Source organism: Scleropages formosus, chromosome 15 (genome assembly GCF_900964775.1).
Source record: "Scleropages formosus chromosome 15, fSclFor1.1, whole genome shotgun sequence".
Lineage (NCBI taxonomy): Eukaryota > Metazoa > Chordata > Actinopteri > Osteoglossiformes > Osteoglossidae > Scleropages > Scleropages formosus.
In genome coordinates, this window is record NC_041820.1 from 13496028 (window position 1) to 13513846 (window position 17819).

Genomic DNA, 17819 nt, shown 5'->3' on the forward strand with positions numbered 1-17819 from the left:
TAATGCCGGTCAAACCGTGCAGTTACATCGTCTCACAAGATATTTGTTATTGACTTGCAATGTAATTTACATGTTACGTTTGGTATGGCTCCGTGTGATACGTACATACTATATTATTATTATTATTATTATTATTATTATTATTATTATTAACAACTATGAATGGGGAAAGTAAATTCAAATTACATACATCAATTCTAAATACTACAGGAATTAAAATAATAAAGTGTCAAGATCTATGTTCTGAAAACAGAAACAAAAAAGATAAAATTAAAAAAATAACTGATTTGAACAGAATTTTCTTCAGCTGAATTTACTAAAAACACACACACACACACACATTGGCAGAGTAAAGGAATTCAAGGAGAACATGTTCATGTTAAATAAGTTACATATGGTCATTTATCACATTCCTGGCATTTCTTTGTAAAGTGAATCTGAGTATTTAACTCATTCATACAGAAGGATGCCAGAACTGAACTAACAACTTTCAGGATACATGTCCACGTTCCTGTTGCAGCCACCTTTAGACAGCTCAAAGCTGGATCCACTGAGACATGTATCAGTGTCTTTATCAGTACACTGACAAAGACTTTTTCGACTGCCGACACTGACGGTTGCTTCAGAAACCTTCAGATTCTGTTCACTATATTTAATGTCATACATATCACAGCTGCTGTGACATACAACATGCTGAGACTACAGAAAAAAAAGTAATAATACCATTTTTAGAATGTCTTCTCTCGTTTGAAAGATGTTTCGGATTCATTTAACATTCCACCAGAAACGCACGCTGTAATTATGTCAAGCAAATCAGGAGGATAATTTCTTTATTCTGTCAAGTTCAAGTTGCTTTTATTGTCATTCCTCTATATAGCTTGTATATAGCGGAACAAAATGTAATTTCTCTGGAGACCATGGTGCAACACAGAACAGGAGTACAGGACAATAAATACACAGGACATGGGCTGTAAATTGTAGGCAGCTGTAGTGTATGGAGTCATGCTGTCATGCTGGGTTAGCTGTTTGACTGTGCCAGGTGAGCATTGGGAGGCAGCAAGGTGTTGAGTAGTCTGACTGCCTCAGGGAAGAAACTGTTGCAGAGTCTGATGGTGGTGGCACAGCTACTCCTGTACCTTCTGCCAGATGGCAAAAGGGCATAGAGTCCATGAGAGGGGTGATAGAGGTCGCTCACAATACAGGTGGCTTTGCAGATGCAGCGGTCCTACATGAACTAGGCTTTTACACAGAAACCTAACTTCAGTTTTAACTTCTAAAAAAAAAATCCCTCTTTCCTTTGCTAGTTTCACCAATCCCACCCTTCAAAAAAAAATTTAAACTTCAGTAAATAGGGTATTAACTACATAGATTTTAAATTTTGGCCAGAAATAATAAAAATTAAGGGTGCGAATGCACAGAGGCTTATGAGAAATATCATGTGCTAGAGTACTGAAATTTGCTCATACTTTCACAATTCCCTTGCTCTTCACATAGCCACTGTAATTTTATTTTGATATGAAAATAATCCATACTCCTATTTAACAGGGCCAGCACACATGGGATAGTGCGATCACCTTGAAATCAAAGAACTCGGGTTCAAACCGCTGCTTCTGCTGTTGTCTTGAGGAAAGTATTTACCATGAGTTGTTCCAGTAAAACTTACCACACTGCATAAAAGGGTTAAATCACTCTACTAGTCTGGATTACCTAAGAACTTGAAGGATTATATATTGCAAGGGAACAAAAATAATCCACAGCAGAAAGGTTTACACAAATTTACCTCTATAGTAGTGGAAACTGGGGAAAAAATGCTGGGACTTCACTAAACTTATGTGTGTAAAAGGAAGCAAAGGAAATAACCCCCACACCAACACACTTAAGTTTTTTTATTCAGCACAAGGTTAGACAAATGTCCATTCAGGGGCAAAAAATACTAAATATAAAAAAAATTAACATGAAATCAAACCATACCTGTTCTTTTTTCTACTTCTAAAAAAAAAAAAAATCAATCCTTTCATCAAATCAACCAATGACAACTATAAAAATGTGTCATATTACGCATCCACCATAAAACGTTTCCCAATCATTCAGCTCTTTTGTCCCACTGGCTGACAGTAACGGTTTATTTTCCAGCCTGCTGGGCCTGGCGCCGAAGCAGAACATAGATCTTCTCCTTGATCCAGTCCTTGTTGTAGGGCTGGTATGTCTGTGTGTCTGCACGATACCTGAGGAGACAAGAAGCTTATTCTTAATTTCCCAATTCATTTCCTTACTAAAGGACATCTCATAAACCTTATTATGATATAATTTTACACAATGTGTCAATATGAAAAGAACTGATTTCATGTAAACAAAGGTACAAGGGTAACAAATACAGAATTTTCATAGCAAAACATTAACTAGAAAATACTTAATATTAACTGTAGCACAGTAATATTAAAAGCTATTCTACTGTTTTCCAAATCCTTGTTCTCTATAAAAGAAATTATTAGGGGCTAAACAAAGACCTTAGGGTGCCTGATAAAGCCATGAGGTGGAGCAATGAAGTGAGTCTACCAGAAAAAAGAGAACAAAGTGAGGATACTTACACCAGACAGCTGAGGTCTGCCAAGTCATCAATGAAGTCAAAAAGTTGACTGATATCATATGTGATTGATGGACTGTTGGGGTTCATCCTCTTGAGGTGCTCTTCATACATTTTACACACTCCTGGGGATGATTAATTGAGAATAGTCAAGGGTCTATATACAGAAATTATATATACAGACTTATTAACTATTAACTATATACAGACTTATTCAAATACACTTCAGATAGCACAGACTTATACAGCTGCCTTAAATTATCTTGAAAATGATAACGAGGAAAATAGATATTCATGGATTGTTTCAAAAAAGGGGAAAGGCACCTCCACCTGAAAATAAAAAGTCAAAAACACAACTTCACAGAGCTCTATTGTTAGGGACTAGTGATTCCACCTCCCATACCTTTCTCACACAATGCATGAAAATTGCAAGGTGTTTATTCTAAGCAAGGGTACATCCACAATGATTATACTAACACTGCTTACCTTCCATGCACTCATTCACAGACTCATAATCAGCATAGGTTCTTCCCTCAGGCCTCTTGGTAGGCTGGACCAATAGGATTGTGTGAGACTGCAAAAGATTAAAAACAATCTGGCAGTTACATATTATGCAGTTAGTGAATTATTACTCTTTATGCAGCTGATGCTTTTGTCAAAGGTAACTTATAAGCCATAACTTCATAATTTATTTACTTCTGTATACAGTAGGGTATTTTACTGAAAAATGTCTGTGTAAACACTTATCAAGGGTACTACGGAAGGAGCGGGATTCAAACCAGGAACTTCGGACTGTAAGACAGCCAAAATCTGGAAACTGCAAAATCTGCCTGCGCAAATGTTTTTCTTTGTAAACCTTCTTTAAAATAATTTTATTTCCAACAGTGACTTCAGACAGAGGTTCAGTCTCTACATAGAGTTTACATGTTCTTCAAGGGTTTCCTCTGGGTGCACTGCTGGTTTTCTTCCATAGTTCAAAGATATATTCAGGCAAGCTTATTACTCTGAAATGCCATTTGTGTGTATGCATAAATGAATCAGTACGTGTTTGCCCTGCGATGGACTGGTAAAGCAAAGGTGTACCCTGTTCCATGCTTATGTTTCCAGAATAGGGTGCAGACCACTACCACCACTAACTTAGCTGCACTAAGACAAGTGATTGGTAACAGATGAATTGATATTCTTTACCAAGTTCTATGTCAAGCAACACTCACTGCGACTGCAAAATTTAAGGAAAACCTTTTTATGCTATTGCTTAAAATTGCAGATATTCAGATTATCATGATAATAATGCCGTGCGTCACTGCGTGCGTGATCGTGAATCACGTGATGCGGGTTCGATTCAATCAGTCCCAACTCAATCAGCGCCAACAACGGTTAAGGAATTATAACATTAAATTTCAACAAGAAAAAGCGAATGATGATTATATAAATGTGACATGTGACTTTGCTGAAAGAATGACCCATTTGGCCCCAGTCCTATCAGCTAGTTTGAAAGCTTTCTCACAGTCACTCACACCTTCCCCACCGGTAATATGGTAGGCTAGGCTAGGCTAGCATTAGCATCCGTTGCGGATTCCTGATGTGACGGAAAACTTACAAAAAAATAACGCAAGTGGGACATCGGGAAAACACCACTGTGATTTACAAAAACCCCATAGGAGCAAATTTTATCAGGTATTTACTTCACTTCTACAGTATCAACCAAAAAAGGCCGAGGAGAGCTAACACACAGCATGCTGCTGGGACGCTGCCGCGGGCAAAAGTGAAAGACAAACGTTAAAAAGCAGGTGCTAGGCGAGTAGTTTATTTAAAAAGAGAACAAAAATAAAAACGACTTACCATTTTGAAATGTTTACGAGAGTTTGTTTTTTTTTTATATTTTATTTGACGTACTCCTTAAACGCCAACCTCGCTCCCCGCAACTGAATAAGTGAAGCGGTAGCGACAATCAGTTGAAAAAAGTACTTCCGGTACCCAAAGGTCGAACAATTCAAAATAAAACCTCGAGTTTGCTTTTTAACCTTTGAGTTGCCGACGCTTTCACGCAAGGCATGCAACTGTATTAAATGAGCAAATTTATAATTCTTTACCTATTTCTACAGCTGTGTATTCTTCCTGGAGTAGATCAGAGGCAGCAGGTACAACAGCAGGAACGGGATTCAAACCGGCAACCTTCATATTACAAGGTTATCGCCCAAATTTTCTTTTAGTACATTTTCTTAGTCTAAATGATATTAAAACTGAATATTAAAATAAATATTGCTGGTAGAAATACTAATGTGTGGGTGGTTTAATCACGAAAGCTTGTGCATTTGGTAAAGGGGTTCCAGAGCTCAAGTGCTGCGCAGCTCCTGCAGTCAACACGACCGTGCTCTCCGCAGACATAATGCTGCATGAATTCTGGCGGATACACGCATGCGCACACACACTGGCCAAAATCGCTTGTCCCGGGTTGGGTGGCAGCGAACCCGAGCCTAACCCCGCAATACAGGGCGTAGGGGGCACACCCAGGACGGGACGCCACTCTATCACAAGGCACCCCAAGCGGGACTCGAACCCCAGACCCCCCCAGAGAGCAGGCACAGGCCAACCCCGCTGCACCACCACACCCTCCATGGCACACATATTACAACACAATATCATCGATTACGGTTTCATGCTGGAACAGCAGCGCAGTGTTTTCTAAGTTACCCTGCATATACTGTGCTATTATTTTAATAGCATTTCACTTATGTAAACAGTATATGAATGTAACACCACAAAGTAAAAGAATTGCCTACTCTACAGTTTCATCATAGCGTGCATATTACCACACTAGTCCAAATACCTTGATTTTGAGAGTAAAGTCCATTCACAGTGAACATTTACATTCATACTACTTTTTTCTTATGTAAAAGATGACCATATATGATTTCTACAGAGATTATAAAGTTTTCATAAAGTTATTATATGTAGTTTTCTCTGCAAACTTCATAAAAGAAATATTTGCAACCTGTTCTCCATTCATAATAAGCAGTCTGCATGTATACGACACCACGCTAATGAGGACACTCACAGTCGTAGGCTTGGTGATTTATTCTGTCATTTGTATTTTGTATTATGAACAAGAGATACCAGAGTCAGGCTAACGGACAGGCCCGGTCACAGACATACTGGCGCTGCACCCCAAATAATATCCTTTAGTTCAGCGTAGAAGTTCAGCCGCTCCCAAAAGGTTTCCACATTAGTCATTTCTAACAGAAACCTAATTACAGTTACAGTACACACATATCTTTAAAAAACAAATACAAAGGAGCAGAAACGCTGAACAAATGTTTTATTATTATTATTAGGTTCTGAAAATGTGTGTGTGTGTGTGTATTATTATTATTATTATTATTATTATTATTATACGTTATTCAAAGTCCTTAACATCTCTCCAGTAAAACGGGACTTTTTCAAACCATTTCAAAGTTTTCGCATTAAAAACAATTACAACTTTACTACCCACACAGGTACTTACATTTACAATTATTCACTTAGCAGACACTTAGCAGGTAGGTACAAAGTGCGAGTTTATAAATTCTACCGAAAACCAGTAAACCTGTAAAATTTCACGCTGTCGCACATTCTCTTTGTCAACAAAGAGTTTAATAACAGAAGTAGAAAAAAAAACAAAGTTTCATTCTTTTCGGAAACGTTACGGGAAAATTGCGCACCAGCTCTCGGTTCACTTAAGAGTATAAAATTTTTCTGAAAGAAATTCTCAACTGAAGAAATGAAATGAAATGAATCGTCACATATTACTCCATAACTGAGAAAAGAAAGAAAATAACACTGCAGTTTATATTAATATCACCAAACAAAGCAAGTCAACACAAAAGTTCGACTTAAGCCAATTTTATAAATTTACTTCGCTGATGTAAACACACGGACCAAATTCATGGCAAGTCATTTCAACTAAGTGAGCATTCATGAAATTAAATCTGTCCTGCTACACAGAACCTTCTAAAAATACATAAAAATAAATATCACTATAAAATGCTATTTTCATATAGTATTTGGATTTGTGTAACGACACAATGTCATCCTTATTAAACATCTATTTTTACTAATGATTACAGTCAGATATTCATACATTTGGAGATATCATTTTTTAATGTTATCTGTTTATTAAAATCTTACAACTTTCGGTCAGAACACATGCTTTGAGCACACATGGCCTATCGCTTCTTGCCTTTGACTGCAGGCAACGAGCAGGCAGTCAGTTGCAGCTGCGCAGCCGATCAGGCGCCTGCTTATTTGACTTCGTGAATGGTGCTGTTCCACCTTAGTTGACGCGAAAGTTTTTTGAAGTCGATGACTGCGCAGCGCCGGAAACCGGCCAACGAACAGACGTCGTTACTACGCGTTGCTTTATTAAACGATTTATGGTTCTTGACCAATCAGAGATTAGTGTCGTGAGGTCGGTGGATATGATGAGTATCATTGTAGATAGGTTTTGCTCTTGTCACTTGAAGTTTTAAAAATGAAAAAAAAAAAAACATAATATGACATTTAGTAAATACAATGCAGTAAAGTAAATTTTTATTAAAGTACTTTTTACATCAACTGAGAACAACGGACAAGGAAGGAGGGCGCGCAAGCTGTACAGGCGGAACGCTGTGAAAACCGCAGCGCGCAGGACTGTACATTTACGATGATCATGATGTATGTAATAAAACACGCAAAGACATAGGGGACGTGGATAAAGGTAAGAATTTGAGTAAGCGAAATATACAGAACGCGGGTGAGCAATTCAATTGCTTCATCTTTTGCGAGCACCACGTGTTTACAGAGACACGTCGTTGTATGAACCTGCCCTGGCGGCTATCTGTGTGGGACCGCTTTTATTACACAAAACAAAGCCTCTGTGAGTCATGGCGGCCATATTGCGGTGGCACCATCGCGAAACCGCAGAACTCGACAAGGTCTTGAAGGTGGCACCTCGGCGCTTTAGTTACGCTCTAGCACAGGCTGAGAAAACTCGCCCATCGTTCTATCCCGACGGAGAAAGGAAGAGGAAGTAGCGCAGCTGGGGAAAGGAAGAGGAAGTTGCCGAGCCGGATTTTGGCACCTTCTTCCTTGTGAAAGTGCTTCAAATCAGCAGAGAACAAGGGAGCGGGAGCGCAAGCTGTCGTGTCGGTACGGGCGGAACGCTGTGGAAAATCGCAGAACTACATTTTCTCTGTACGCAAACGCGTAAGGGATACAGGAGGTAGTCAAAGGTAAGAATTGGAGTAAGCGAACCACCTCAGGCTGAGACGAGACGAGAGTGTCGGAGTGCTCAGAAGTCATGTCAGTTTGTGTTGGGGCAGGAGCAGCAGGGGGCAAACTCTGCTTTTCAGTTTCTAACACTCACTGTGAGTGGGAGCAACAACAACAATAATAATAAACAGTAATAAACGTCCACACATTGATTGACTGAGGTGGCTAGTTAGTATGACCTGTACTACTACTAGGTTATACCCGAACAGTTACTTACTTGCCAAACCAAGATCAACTGTTGTTGTAAATTTTGAATACTAGCTTGTAGATCGGAAGCCGAATCCAACAAGTTCTAGTAACAGTTACAGTATATTCCGTTTTTGCTTCCAGATGAAGTAAATGGAGTGGAGTGTTTATTTTATGAGTAAACTTATTATGCCATAAGGGTTGCTCGAACAGAAGTTGAAATTTCGTAATGACTTATTATTATTGGTATGAAACTGGGACTGCGTTGTATGTACTAAAAAATATTGTGATCTTAACAATAAGTGTGAACTGTTTTATATTTATTTGTTCTTACATACAGCAATGTGTGCTCTCAGCGCGTATGAGAAATGTCCCCATAGCTGCAATTTCCCACCATATTGCTCCCTGCTCAGTTGTCTTATCTGTTGCTTTCTGTGATTCATCTCCTAATTACTTACCAAACTTGTTTCTAAATTTACTTTTTTTTTTTTTTCGCTGTCATGTTGCTGCCTATGGTTGAGCTATCAATTTTGGAAAGTGTTGTAATGAAACTGTGATTTGATTGGTGTGGTTGAATTTGAAATGCTGAATATTTCACTTGGGAGAGTTTGCATTTTACGTGTGCTTTCTTTTGAAGGTTTTTTTGAGGAACAATGGACTTCATGGAGATTCATCAGAACAATGTTGTGAGTACTCTCAGTTCTTATAATGGGAATTCGTGAAAAGCACAGTTCTAGGAGACAAGAGTCACTCATAGTTTGATCACCTATCAGTGGTTACAGTAAAATTATCAGCGCATGAAGTAAAAATACATGATGAAACTTAATAATGCTCTCAGATGTTTGTTGAAATAGTATGGGGCAGCTGATTGCATAGTGTTTAGAACTGCTGTCTTTAGACCCGAAAGTCACAGGTTTGAATCCCACCTCCAGCTGTAGTACCCTTGAGCAAGGTACTTACTCTACACTGCTCCAGTATTAGTAAAAGTTTAGCTTTTTCCATTTACAGCAAATCAATGTAAAAAGCTTTTGGGCATGTAGGAGAGAGGAAAGGTACGAGAAAGGGGTGCATAGTGTCATTGTGTAGACATGCCAAACTTCAGGCAGTGTGTGCTCCTATTAGAGTTTTTTTTGTTAACACCTCTGATGATAACTGTTTATAGGAAAGTGGGTGCTGTGGCATCTTCTCCCGGAATATGTGGCTTTTGGGGGACCTTATAAATAGTATTGTATTCTAAAAACATTGTCCTATATTTAGCTTCTTGAGATGTACAAAATGGTGAAAACCAGTGGATACCGAACAGTGTTTTATGTCAGTACGGTTTTGCCTATAAATGTATATAGGCAAAACCGTAATAGAAAACAGTGCTGGATTTGTAGTTAGAAAATGAGAGGTTCAAGTCTAACCATATGACTTGCTTTCACAGTATGCCTTTTCACATGGGCTTGCTTTCTGGAACTGTCTAGCAAAATAGCTTGATGAATTGCAACACGTATCACCACTTCCTTTTAGTCAAGTGAAGGGGCTGAGCCACGCCGCAGAACTTCAGAATCAGGAGAGCGGGGACGGGGTGAGACTGAACTGAATGGGCAGCCCCCCTCAGCACGTCCCATCCCAGCTACTGTCACAGAGGATGATGAAGATGAAGAGCTGACCTTGAAATATGGTGCAAAACATGTCATCATGCTGTTTGTTCCTGTCACACTCTGCATGGTGGTCGTCGTAGCAACCATCAAATCTGTCAGCTTCTATACACAGAATGATGGACAGCAGCTGTGAGTAATGTTCCGGGGGAGGTCTGGAGGGTGGCAGTGGGGTACTAATAGAGAAGTGCAGAAGTGTGTGGCGATGATGATGGTAGACAGTACACCTAACAATGAACCATTATGTCATAAGTGTTCCTGTCAACTCAAAGCTCATCTAAATGGGGATATTAAAATACCTGATCCATTGTTTTCTTCTCTGATGTCCAGAGTTTCATCTTTCTTCAGAACCTCAAAAACAAGGGTGCTCCCTGTGTTGAAGGAATGCTTTAACTGATGGCTCTTGTAAAATTGTTCTTTGTTGTTCATGGCTTTCAGGATCTACACACCTTTCAGGGAGGATACAGAGACGGTCGGGCAACGTGCACTCAACTCGATCCTCAATGCCGCCATCATGATAAGTGTCATTGTGGTCATGACACTGGTCCTTGTTTTGCTCTACAAGTACCGCTGTTACAAGGTGTGTGTACCTCTTGCATTCCAACTTAATGAAACAGTTTTTTATCAGGTGATGTATCTCTGAAATTAAAAGAAAACATTGTGCCTGGTATGCTCATTATGCCTGGTTGCTAAGAGGAAGTCTTTGCTTTCAGTTTACACTGTGGTGGAACTTCCTGAGCTTTATTGAATGTTATTTTACACATCAAGTACTCTTGTCTAACCACGATTTCTTGTTATTGCTGTAATGGTATGTAAAAAGCATAGTTTGATTCTTTGTCACATTAGTTTAACCACTTATAATTTTGGGAGGAAATGGCAAAAGCGATTTAATTGATTAAGCAATTGGAGAAAGATACAGCACTGAAGTGCGACGGCAACTGTCATTGCTTGGAAATGCCCCTGGTCATTGTTTCCTATTTTTCTTATAGGGTCTCATCCCTAGTAACTTGTTCTGATGAAGAACCATTGTGAGTAATGTTAGATCTTCTATGTTCCACCCACCTGACCATTTCCTTTGTGTTACTAATACAGGTGATCCATGGCTGGCTCTTCATCTCATCGTTGTTGTTACTCTTTTTCTTCTCTTTTATCTACCTGGGGTGAGTCAGTTCTCCTTTGTGTTTTTGGCTGAACATGTCTTATTTTTGTAGTAATAAAAATGGTACTGATGTGTTTTGGCTTGTATCAGAAGAAAATTTGAACAGCTTATTTTTAAAAAGTTAAAAGCATTTTAAAAATAAATATTACAATTTTAGAAAATTGAAGCTCTGCAGTTCCTACTTTTATTAGTAAAACTGGTGTACAGCATGTGAATCAGCAGCCCTCTATGGGTGTTCATGAAGTCAGTTTCCGGTGTTGAATATTTAATAAGGAAACCATTTTTACAAGCTCCTTACTAGTGAACTTTACACATTATATAACCTAGACTGTAGTTGTTTTATTGTTTTTCAGTGAGTCATCTGTAATTGTTTCTTGGAAATTATTATATGTCCATTTATGAAATATTATGAAAGTGGCCACGAGTTTTAGACTATAGATTGTAACTTTACATATCCTGTTCAAATATCCAGTCATGGTATATAGTTTTTTTTTTTTTTTTTTTTTTTTTTTTTTTTTAAAAAAAAAAAAAAAAAAAAAAACATCTGTGCTTTATGGGCAGTGATGGAGCAAACATTTTTCTACCATTACAGCTTGAAAATATTTTAAATCTGTATTCAGCAGTCACACCTTTTGAGGCCACAGAGCATTTGCATACAGGAAAAACCACTGACTAGAAAGTAGGCCAGTTGCTAAATTATTCAACATTGTAAAATCAAGTTGTCAATATTTTCTTTCCAACATGTAACTTTCATTAGTCAGTAGAGTACTGGGACATTGAAAATGCACTGGCTCGTCAGCCTTTCATAGGACATGATAGCCCACTCCTAAGGTCACCTAGATGTCGTCATCATCATTAACAGAGTAATGGAGTGAATATTTCTGGTGTGTATGGCAGCGGTGTACTGACTTGTATGAGTGTGACCTGTGGATCAGGTGATAGTGGGATCACAGATAGCACCTCAGTGGGGACTCATGCTTTGTCCCGTGTTCTATTGTATTGCACAAGGGAGGTGTTCAAGACATACAATGTGGCCATGGATTACTTTACCCTGGCTGTGATCATCTGGAACTTTGGCGTTGTGGGGATGATCTGTATCCACTGGAAGGGCCCACTACGCCTCCAGCAGGCCTACCTCATTATGATCAGTGCCCTCATGGCCCTGGTCTTCATCAAGTATCTGCCTGAGTGGACGTCTTGGCTCATTCTTGCTGTCATTTCTGTGTACGGTGAGAGAACTTGCATTTGTTGTTGAAAAGAGGAGCAGTAACAACAAAAACATGACATTTGTGGCACAGCCAAGGATATTTACCAATGAGAAAAGGTCTCAGTTCAAGCTTTTATGTGAACTGGAGATTATGGATTTTAATTCCTCTGATGACTGGAGGATATCGGCTTTGGAGCAGAAGCTATTGTAATGATTAACAAAAAATATCTGGATAAGTTGCTGCTTTAAATCCTAAGAGGGGACCTTCTGTTCAACCTGGAATTGTGAGTTGTTTTGGATAACACTTGTGACGATGATTATGATAATAATATGGAAGCGTGTAACTCTTTGTCATGCTTAGTTAAGGGCAGAAGAATTATGGACTCAGCTCCCGATTCTTATAAAGGTCTTACCTGTTATTTTCTCTTATTAAGACCTACTGGCAGTTCTCTGTCCCAAGGGTCCCCTGCGCATCCTGGTGGAAACTGCCCAGGAAAGGAATGAACCCATCTTCCCAGCTCTCATCTATTCCTGTAAGTGACACAGACATGCCCACGCCTAGTGGGAGACAGTAAACTGCATCTTTTTTACATTGAAGTCTTCAGCGTTCTCTCTGTGCTCCATGTTGTGGCACAGTGGTTAATTCAGTATGTCCTCTTATTCTTTCGTCGTACTGTTGTCTGTGCCCTCTCTGTCCAACAAAGCATTTCATATTTTCTCACTTTGTCACAGTTTTGTAAGGTTGAGGCTACACACGTTGCCTGTGTCGAAATATCTCTGTTAAACATCATGTTTCCCTAAACAGGTATAAAATGAAAATTTATCCAAATTCCAGTAGCCAGTGGCCACCCAACTCTTTTGTACAGAGGTATGACACTGAAACTCTGCTCTGTTTTCAGCTACTATGGTGTGGCTGGTGGGTATGGCTGACAATGTTGAGACCCGGAAGAACAACACTTCCAGCTCTTCTGAGCCTGAGAACCCAGGTGATTCACTGAAAAATCACTCCTCTTTTTTGCACAAAGCGCAATTTTTGTTAAATTTTTATTTCCAGCATTTTCAGAGCTTTCAGGATTTACTCTGCCATATTTGAGATATTGTCTTTGGAACACCACAGCCAAAATTGGATAGATGGTTTTTTTGAAAGGATGGATATGCACTAGTTGTAATTTGTGTTATCAAGTCCATTTTATAGAACCTTGAATGCCTGACAGAAAGATTCTTGGAACTGTCTACAGCTTCCCCAGGCCAGCAGTCAGAAGACGATGGGGGCTTCACATCAGCCTGGGTAGGACAGCAGCAGCAACAGCTAGGCAACCTGCAGTCCACTGAGGAATCAAGAAGGGAGGTCCAACAGATGCCCTCTGCCCGTCCGCCCGCAGACCCAGCTGATGATGAAGAAAGTGAGTGCATAACTGCATCAGCAAGCATTATTTTAACTGGTCTTGCTTCATTGACTAAGGATTGTCACACTGCTCTTAATACAATCTAACAGTAAGGTCCACTCCAACCATAAAGCAAACTTCTCTTAAAGTTTAATCACTTTAACTAAACTTACGGATTGAGGTGGCATCTTGTGGCATTGTCTGCTTCAAGGCTGTGAATATTTATGTATGTGTGGAATATGGCTTAGCTGGCACAGTGAGTAGAACTGTTGCCTCATAGCATCTGGGTGGTAGGAGGGAACATGGATTTGATCCCTGCTCAGCCTCTGTGGAGGTTTCGTACTCTCCATGTCTCTGCATTGGCTTTCTTTGTGTGCTCCACTTTCCTCCCACAGTCCAAAGACATGCAATTCAGGTTGACTGGTGACACTGAATTGCCTGTAGAATCTGAATGGATGAGTGTGTTTGTGCATGCGTGGCTACTCTGCGATGATGCGATGCTCTTTATAAGACTGGAGATGTTCTCTTGTGTCTATCCAGGGGGTGTCAAACTGGGCCTTGGAGACTTCATCTTTTATAGTATGCTAGTGGGGAAAGCTTCTGCCACAGCCAGTGGAGACTGGAACACAACGCTGGCCTGTTTTGTGGCCATTCTCATTGTGAGTTTTGTGCACATTTCATTGCAGAAGTTCTTCCTTTGATTCCACTCTTGCTGAATACCTTTGCTCAGTTCTCACCTTCCCTTTACACATCAGGTGAACCATTATCACTTTCATACTTTGTTGATTTATACAAATAAATTGACATCTTATATAGCGCAGTAAATCTAAGGGACACATACACTTTGTCATCTATCGTCTGTATTTACAGAAAAACATTCCCAAATTCAAGTGGGTTGTCCTTCAAGGTATAATGATCAGTTGTACAGTTTTCTTTTATTGGTACTGCATCATGTTAATTCCTTAATTCTTTGACCTTAAACCCTTCCTCTATCTCTCACAACATCCAACCCTTAAGGAACTCATTGCCCCCCCTTTATTCTGTTTTAGATTTAGGCTACTTGACATTGTTACTTTGTATGCTATCAATAGCTGCAAAACATTGGTGAAAATAATCATATTACTATTCCAAAATATTTCTGCATTTTTAAAATCTAATTTTTTTTCCCTCCCTCAGGGCCTATGTCTGACCCTTCTGCTCCTAGCTATCTTTAAAAAGGCACTTCCAGCTCTGCCCATCTCCATCACTTTTGGCCTCGTCTTCTACTTTGCCACGGACAACCTGGTGCGCCCCTTCATGGACCAGCTGGCCCTGCACCAGTTCTACATTTAGCAGGAAGACACATTCTGTCACTTCCCCACTGGTTCAAACCAACACCACTACTGAAGGCTTCTGTACTATATGCCAGAAGTCTCTCTCTTACAGAGGCAATATGGGGCTGAACCTTGCCTTCCTCTTGGGCTTGGCTGGATTAGAGATGCTGTTTTTCCCTCAATTTTTTGTGAAGGGGTTCACCATCTTTTGCCCACCTCAAGCAACTCTTCTTCCATTTTGATTCTGAAGCAATGATTCTGAGTTACATTTTTCCATCTAAAGACAAGTGTGCATCATTTCGTCGATTTATAATAATCTAGGCCTTGGCCTTGGCTGGTGCTCACGGGAGGGAGCTTTATTTGTCTATGGTCTCTCCTGTTGCTCTTAATTAAAAAGTACATCAACAAATAAGGGATATAATAAGCTGATAAGACTAACGGTTTAAAATGCTACAGTGCGTCAGTTCCCATGAAATGACACTTAATGTCTTACTTGAACTGTTTTTTTTTTTTTTTTTTTTTCCCCCCTTCTCCCTCCTGTTTCTTGCAAATGAACTTCATCCTAAGCTTGAGATTAACAATGGATTTGTAGTGACTAGAGCTTAGAAACTTTCATAGATGCAGAATGTCAAGGAAGAATGTTTGGTTGAGTGTCCTTCACATGTTTAGTTGAATGTTGTCTTCATCCTAGGAGGTGTTAATGGTAACTAGTTTTTCTTGTGATTTGGGTTTATTTTTTGTTGGTTTGATTGTTTTGTAACTTATTTTTTGCTTTGTCTGTCCTCCAGAGTAGATGTAGCTGAGTATTACTGCTTGTGTTCTCTGGGGAATGCAAGGATTAAACATTTAATTGAGATGATATGGTTTAAATGTTCACTGTAAATACAAAGATTTATATCTGAGTGCACATGCTTGTCAGAAGGGTGGTGGTTTAAAGCATTATTTTGTTTTTTCTTCTGTTTATAAACAGGAGAATGGCTTGTCTGTTTGCAAGTTGTCTTCCCCACTACACTGGTTTCTTTCAAAGCTCATTCATTTCAGACTTTCTGAAATTTTTTGAATTTTTTTAAAAAAAAGTTTGATTTTCTTCAATTTTTGTAAGTTAACAGAATATTCCTAAATAAATTTGATGCATGAATGCTATCTTGTTTCTGTAACATTTAAACCATTAGCTGGTGTACAGTGTGTTTATTCTTGTGTTGGTATGGATTAGTGAGTTTTGATTCTGTAAGTTTTTATCATGTCATCTCATTTTTTTTTTACTTTGAACCAACTTTGTCATGAGGAAGAATTGCAGAGATATTAACAAGTATGATAAACTGGTCCTATCTGTCTTGATGTGTCAAACCATAAAATCAGGCTGAGGTATGTGATGTTTATCCCCCTGCAGTTTAGTAGTGTTTTTTAGGGAATAGCTGTATTTCATATCATATTTTATACTCTTTGGTTTTTGGTAAAGGATGCTGGTTTCCAGAATAAGTGTGCATGCAGCAGGTTTCATTTCTGCAATAGAACTCAAACAGTGGGAACCTTGTGGAAATTCCATGGAATTTTGGAGCACTGGCATTTTGTGTTGATCCCCTTTGCCAGCTGGCTGACAGTGTGTGACTGGCACTCCGCCTAAATTTCTACATGCATTGTTGTCACTGTAGGCACATTCTGGCTTTACTAACTAGAAATATGGCATTCTGATGCAATTGACTGAATTATTTATCTCAACATGTATTGTAAAATCACCATAAGACAGTTTAGTTTAGTAAGGAAAGTCCCAAAAAAGTTGGTGACTATTAGGACTTCATAGGAGGACCATTAGGACCTTGTAGTAATTTCATGTTTAGAGCACTTAAGGAATGCAAAATTATTCATGAGCAGCACGGTGGTACGGTAGGTAGAATAGGTACCTCACCAGTTCTGGGCTGTGGGCATGGATGTGGGTTTGGATCCAGCTCAGTCTGTGTGGAATTTGCACATTCACATCTTGTTTGTGTGGAGTTCCTTTGACAGTCCAAAGGTGTTGTTTCAGGTGAATTGGTGACTGTATGAATGAATGGGTGTGCATGATTGCCTTGTGATGGACTGTTGTCTCGTCCACAGCATACTCTGTCTCATGTCCTCTGTTTCTGAGGTAGCCTCTGCTCAATTTTGCAAAGAGCTAGGGTACCAAATACTGTAGCTTTATTTTTTTTTGCTATGTAGCCAGAGTGCAGAATCACTCTGCTAAAGTAATTACTGAACAAAAATATATAATAATCATAAATTCCTTAAGATTGTAAGTCGCTTTGGAGGAAAGCACCAGCTAAATTAATAAATGTAAATGTAAAAACCATGGTAGATGTAAAAATTCTAGATAGCCTGGATGTATGTAGTGCATCCAAGGCTTTACTGTCACACTCAGTTATAAAGACTGACCTTAATTGGACAAATGGTTACTAATTATGTGTATGGATGTTGCCTTTCTAGAATGCCACTGAAGATTAATCCTGCAAAATAACTGTAGCAAAATTAAATTGATTCCTTGCTGTTTTTCTTAGTTCTTCTTAAATGCAAAAATGAAGTGACTTCAACAGTCTGTCACCACAGCTAATAAGGTAACTGACAGCTTACTCTGAAGTCAAATGTAATTCTAGGGTTTATAGATGTTTTTGTATCATTTTTTGCCCATATGGGTTTTTATGGGTCATGAGGAGGTTAATGGGAACATGAAAAAAGAATGTCAAAGCAATGTTTTTACGAAAGTGCCTCTGGGCAGACCAGCTATATATAATAAAGCTTGTGGTAACAGGTTTCTGCGGTCACAGGTTTCTGCTGGTAGTTGCGATGGCGTTTCATTATGGAAAGCTGGACGAAAAGGAGAAGAAAGGAGGATGCCTCAGCACAAATAAGGCAAAGTTATTTAATTTGTGCTTCATAGCTGCTTAGTTGTTTTCACGTTAAATTATTTGAAAAGTAGAGAAATCATACACACCACCCCCAGCCCCTCTTCCTTTTCTTTGGCAGCGATATGCACAAGGACTGGCTGAAACCGCTTGTACTGAGTAAGGTCATGGTGAATC

At 39.2% G+C, this 17819-nt stretch overlaps 2 protein-coding genes across 3 annotated transcripts; one reads left to right on the top strand and one right to left on the bottom strand.

Annotated features, from left to right (window-relative positions):
* Nucleotides 1–1896: 1896 nt before the first annotated feature.
* On the bottom strand, nt 1897–4543 carry LOC108919522 (enhancer of rudimentary homolog). The gene is made up of 4 exons (XM_018727515.1): nt 4427–4543; nt 3071–3158; nt 2589–2709; nt 1897–2225 (listed from the first exon to the last, which is right to left on the bottom strand). The coding sequence occupies exons 1-4, from the start codon at nt 4427–4429 to the stop codon at nt 2123–2125; spliced, it is 315 nt and encodes a 104-aa protein (XP_018583031.1). The 5' UTR covers nt 4430–4543; the 3' UTR covers nt 1897–2122.
* Nucleotides 4544–7031: 2488 nt separating this feature from the next.
* psen1 (presenilin 1) lies at nt 7032–17743 on the top strand. 2 transcript variants are annotated; one of them, XM_018727323.2, is made up of 11 exons: nt 7036–7833; nt 8697–8745; nt 9572–9834; nt 10141–10282; nt 10795–10862; nt 11870–12090; nt 12503–12601; nt 12968–13054; nt 13307–13471; nt 13994–14112; nt 14630–15893. In XM_018727323.2, exons 2-11 carry the CDS (start codon nt 8713–8715, stop codon nt 14783–14785), a joined length of 1353 nt encoding a protein of 450 aa, XP_018582839.1. In that variant the 5' UTR covers nt 7036–7833; nt 8697–8712; the 3' UTR covers nt 14786–15893. The 2 variants fall into 2 exon arrangements, with proteins under 2 accessions (XP_018582840.1, XP_018582839.1); XM_018727324.2 differs by lacking the exons at nt 13994–14112; nt 14630–15893 and adding an exon at nt 17565–17743 and having other exon boundaries at nt 7032–7833.
* The last annotated feature ends 76 nt before the right edge of the window (nt 17744–17819 follow it).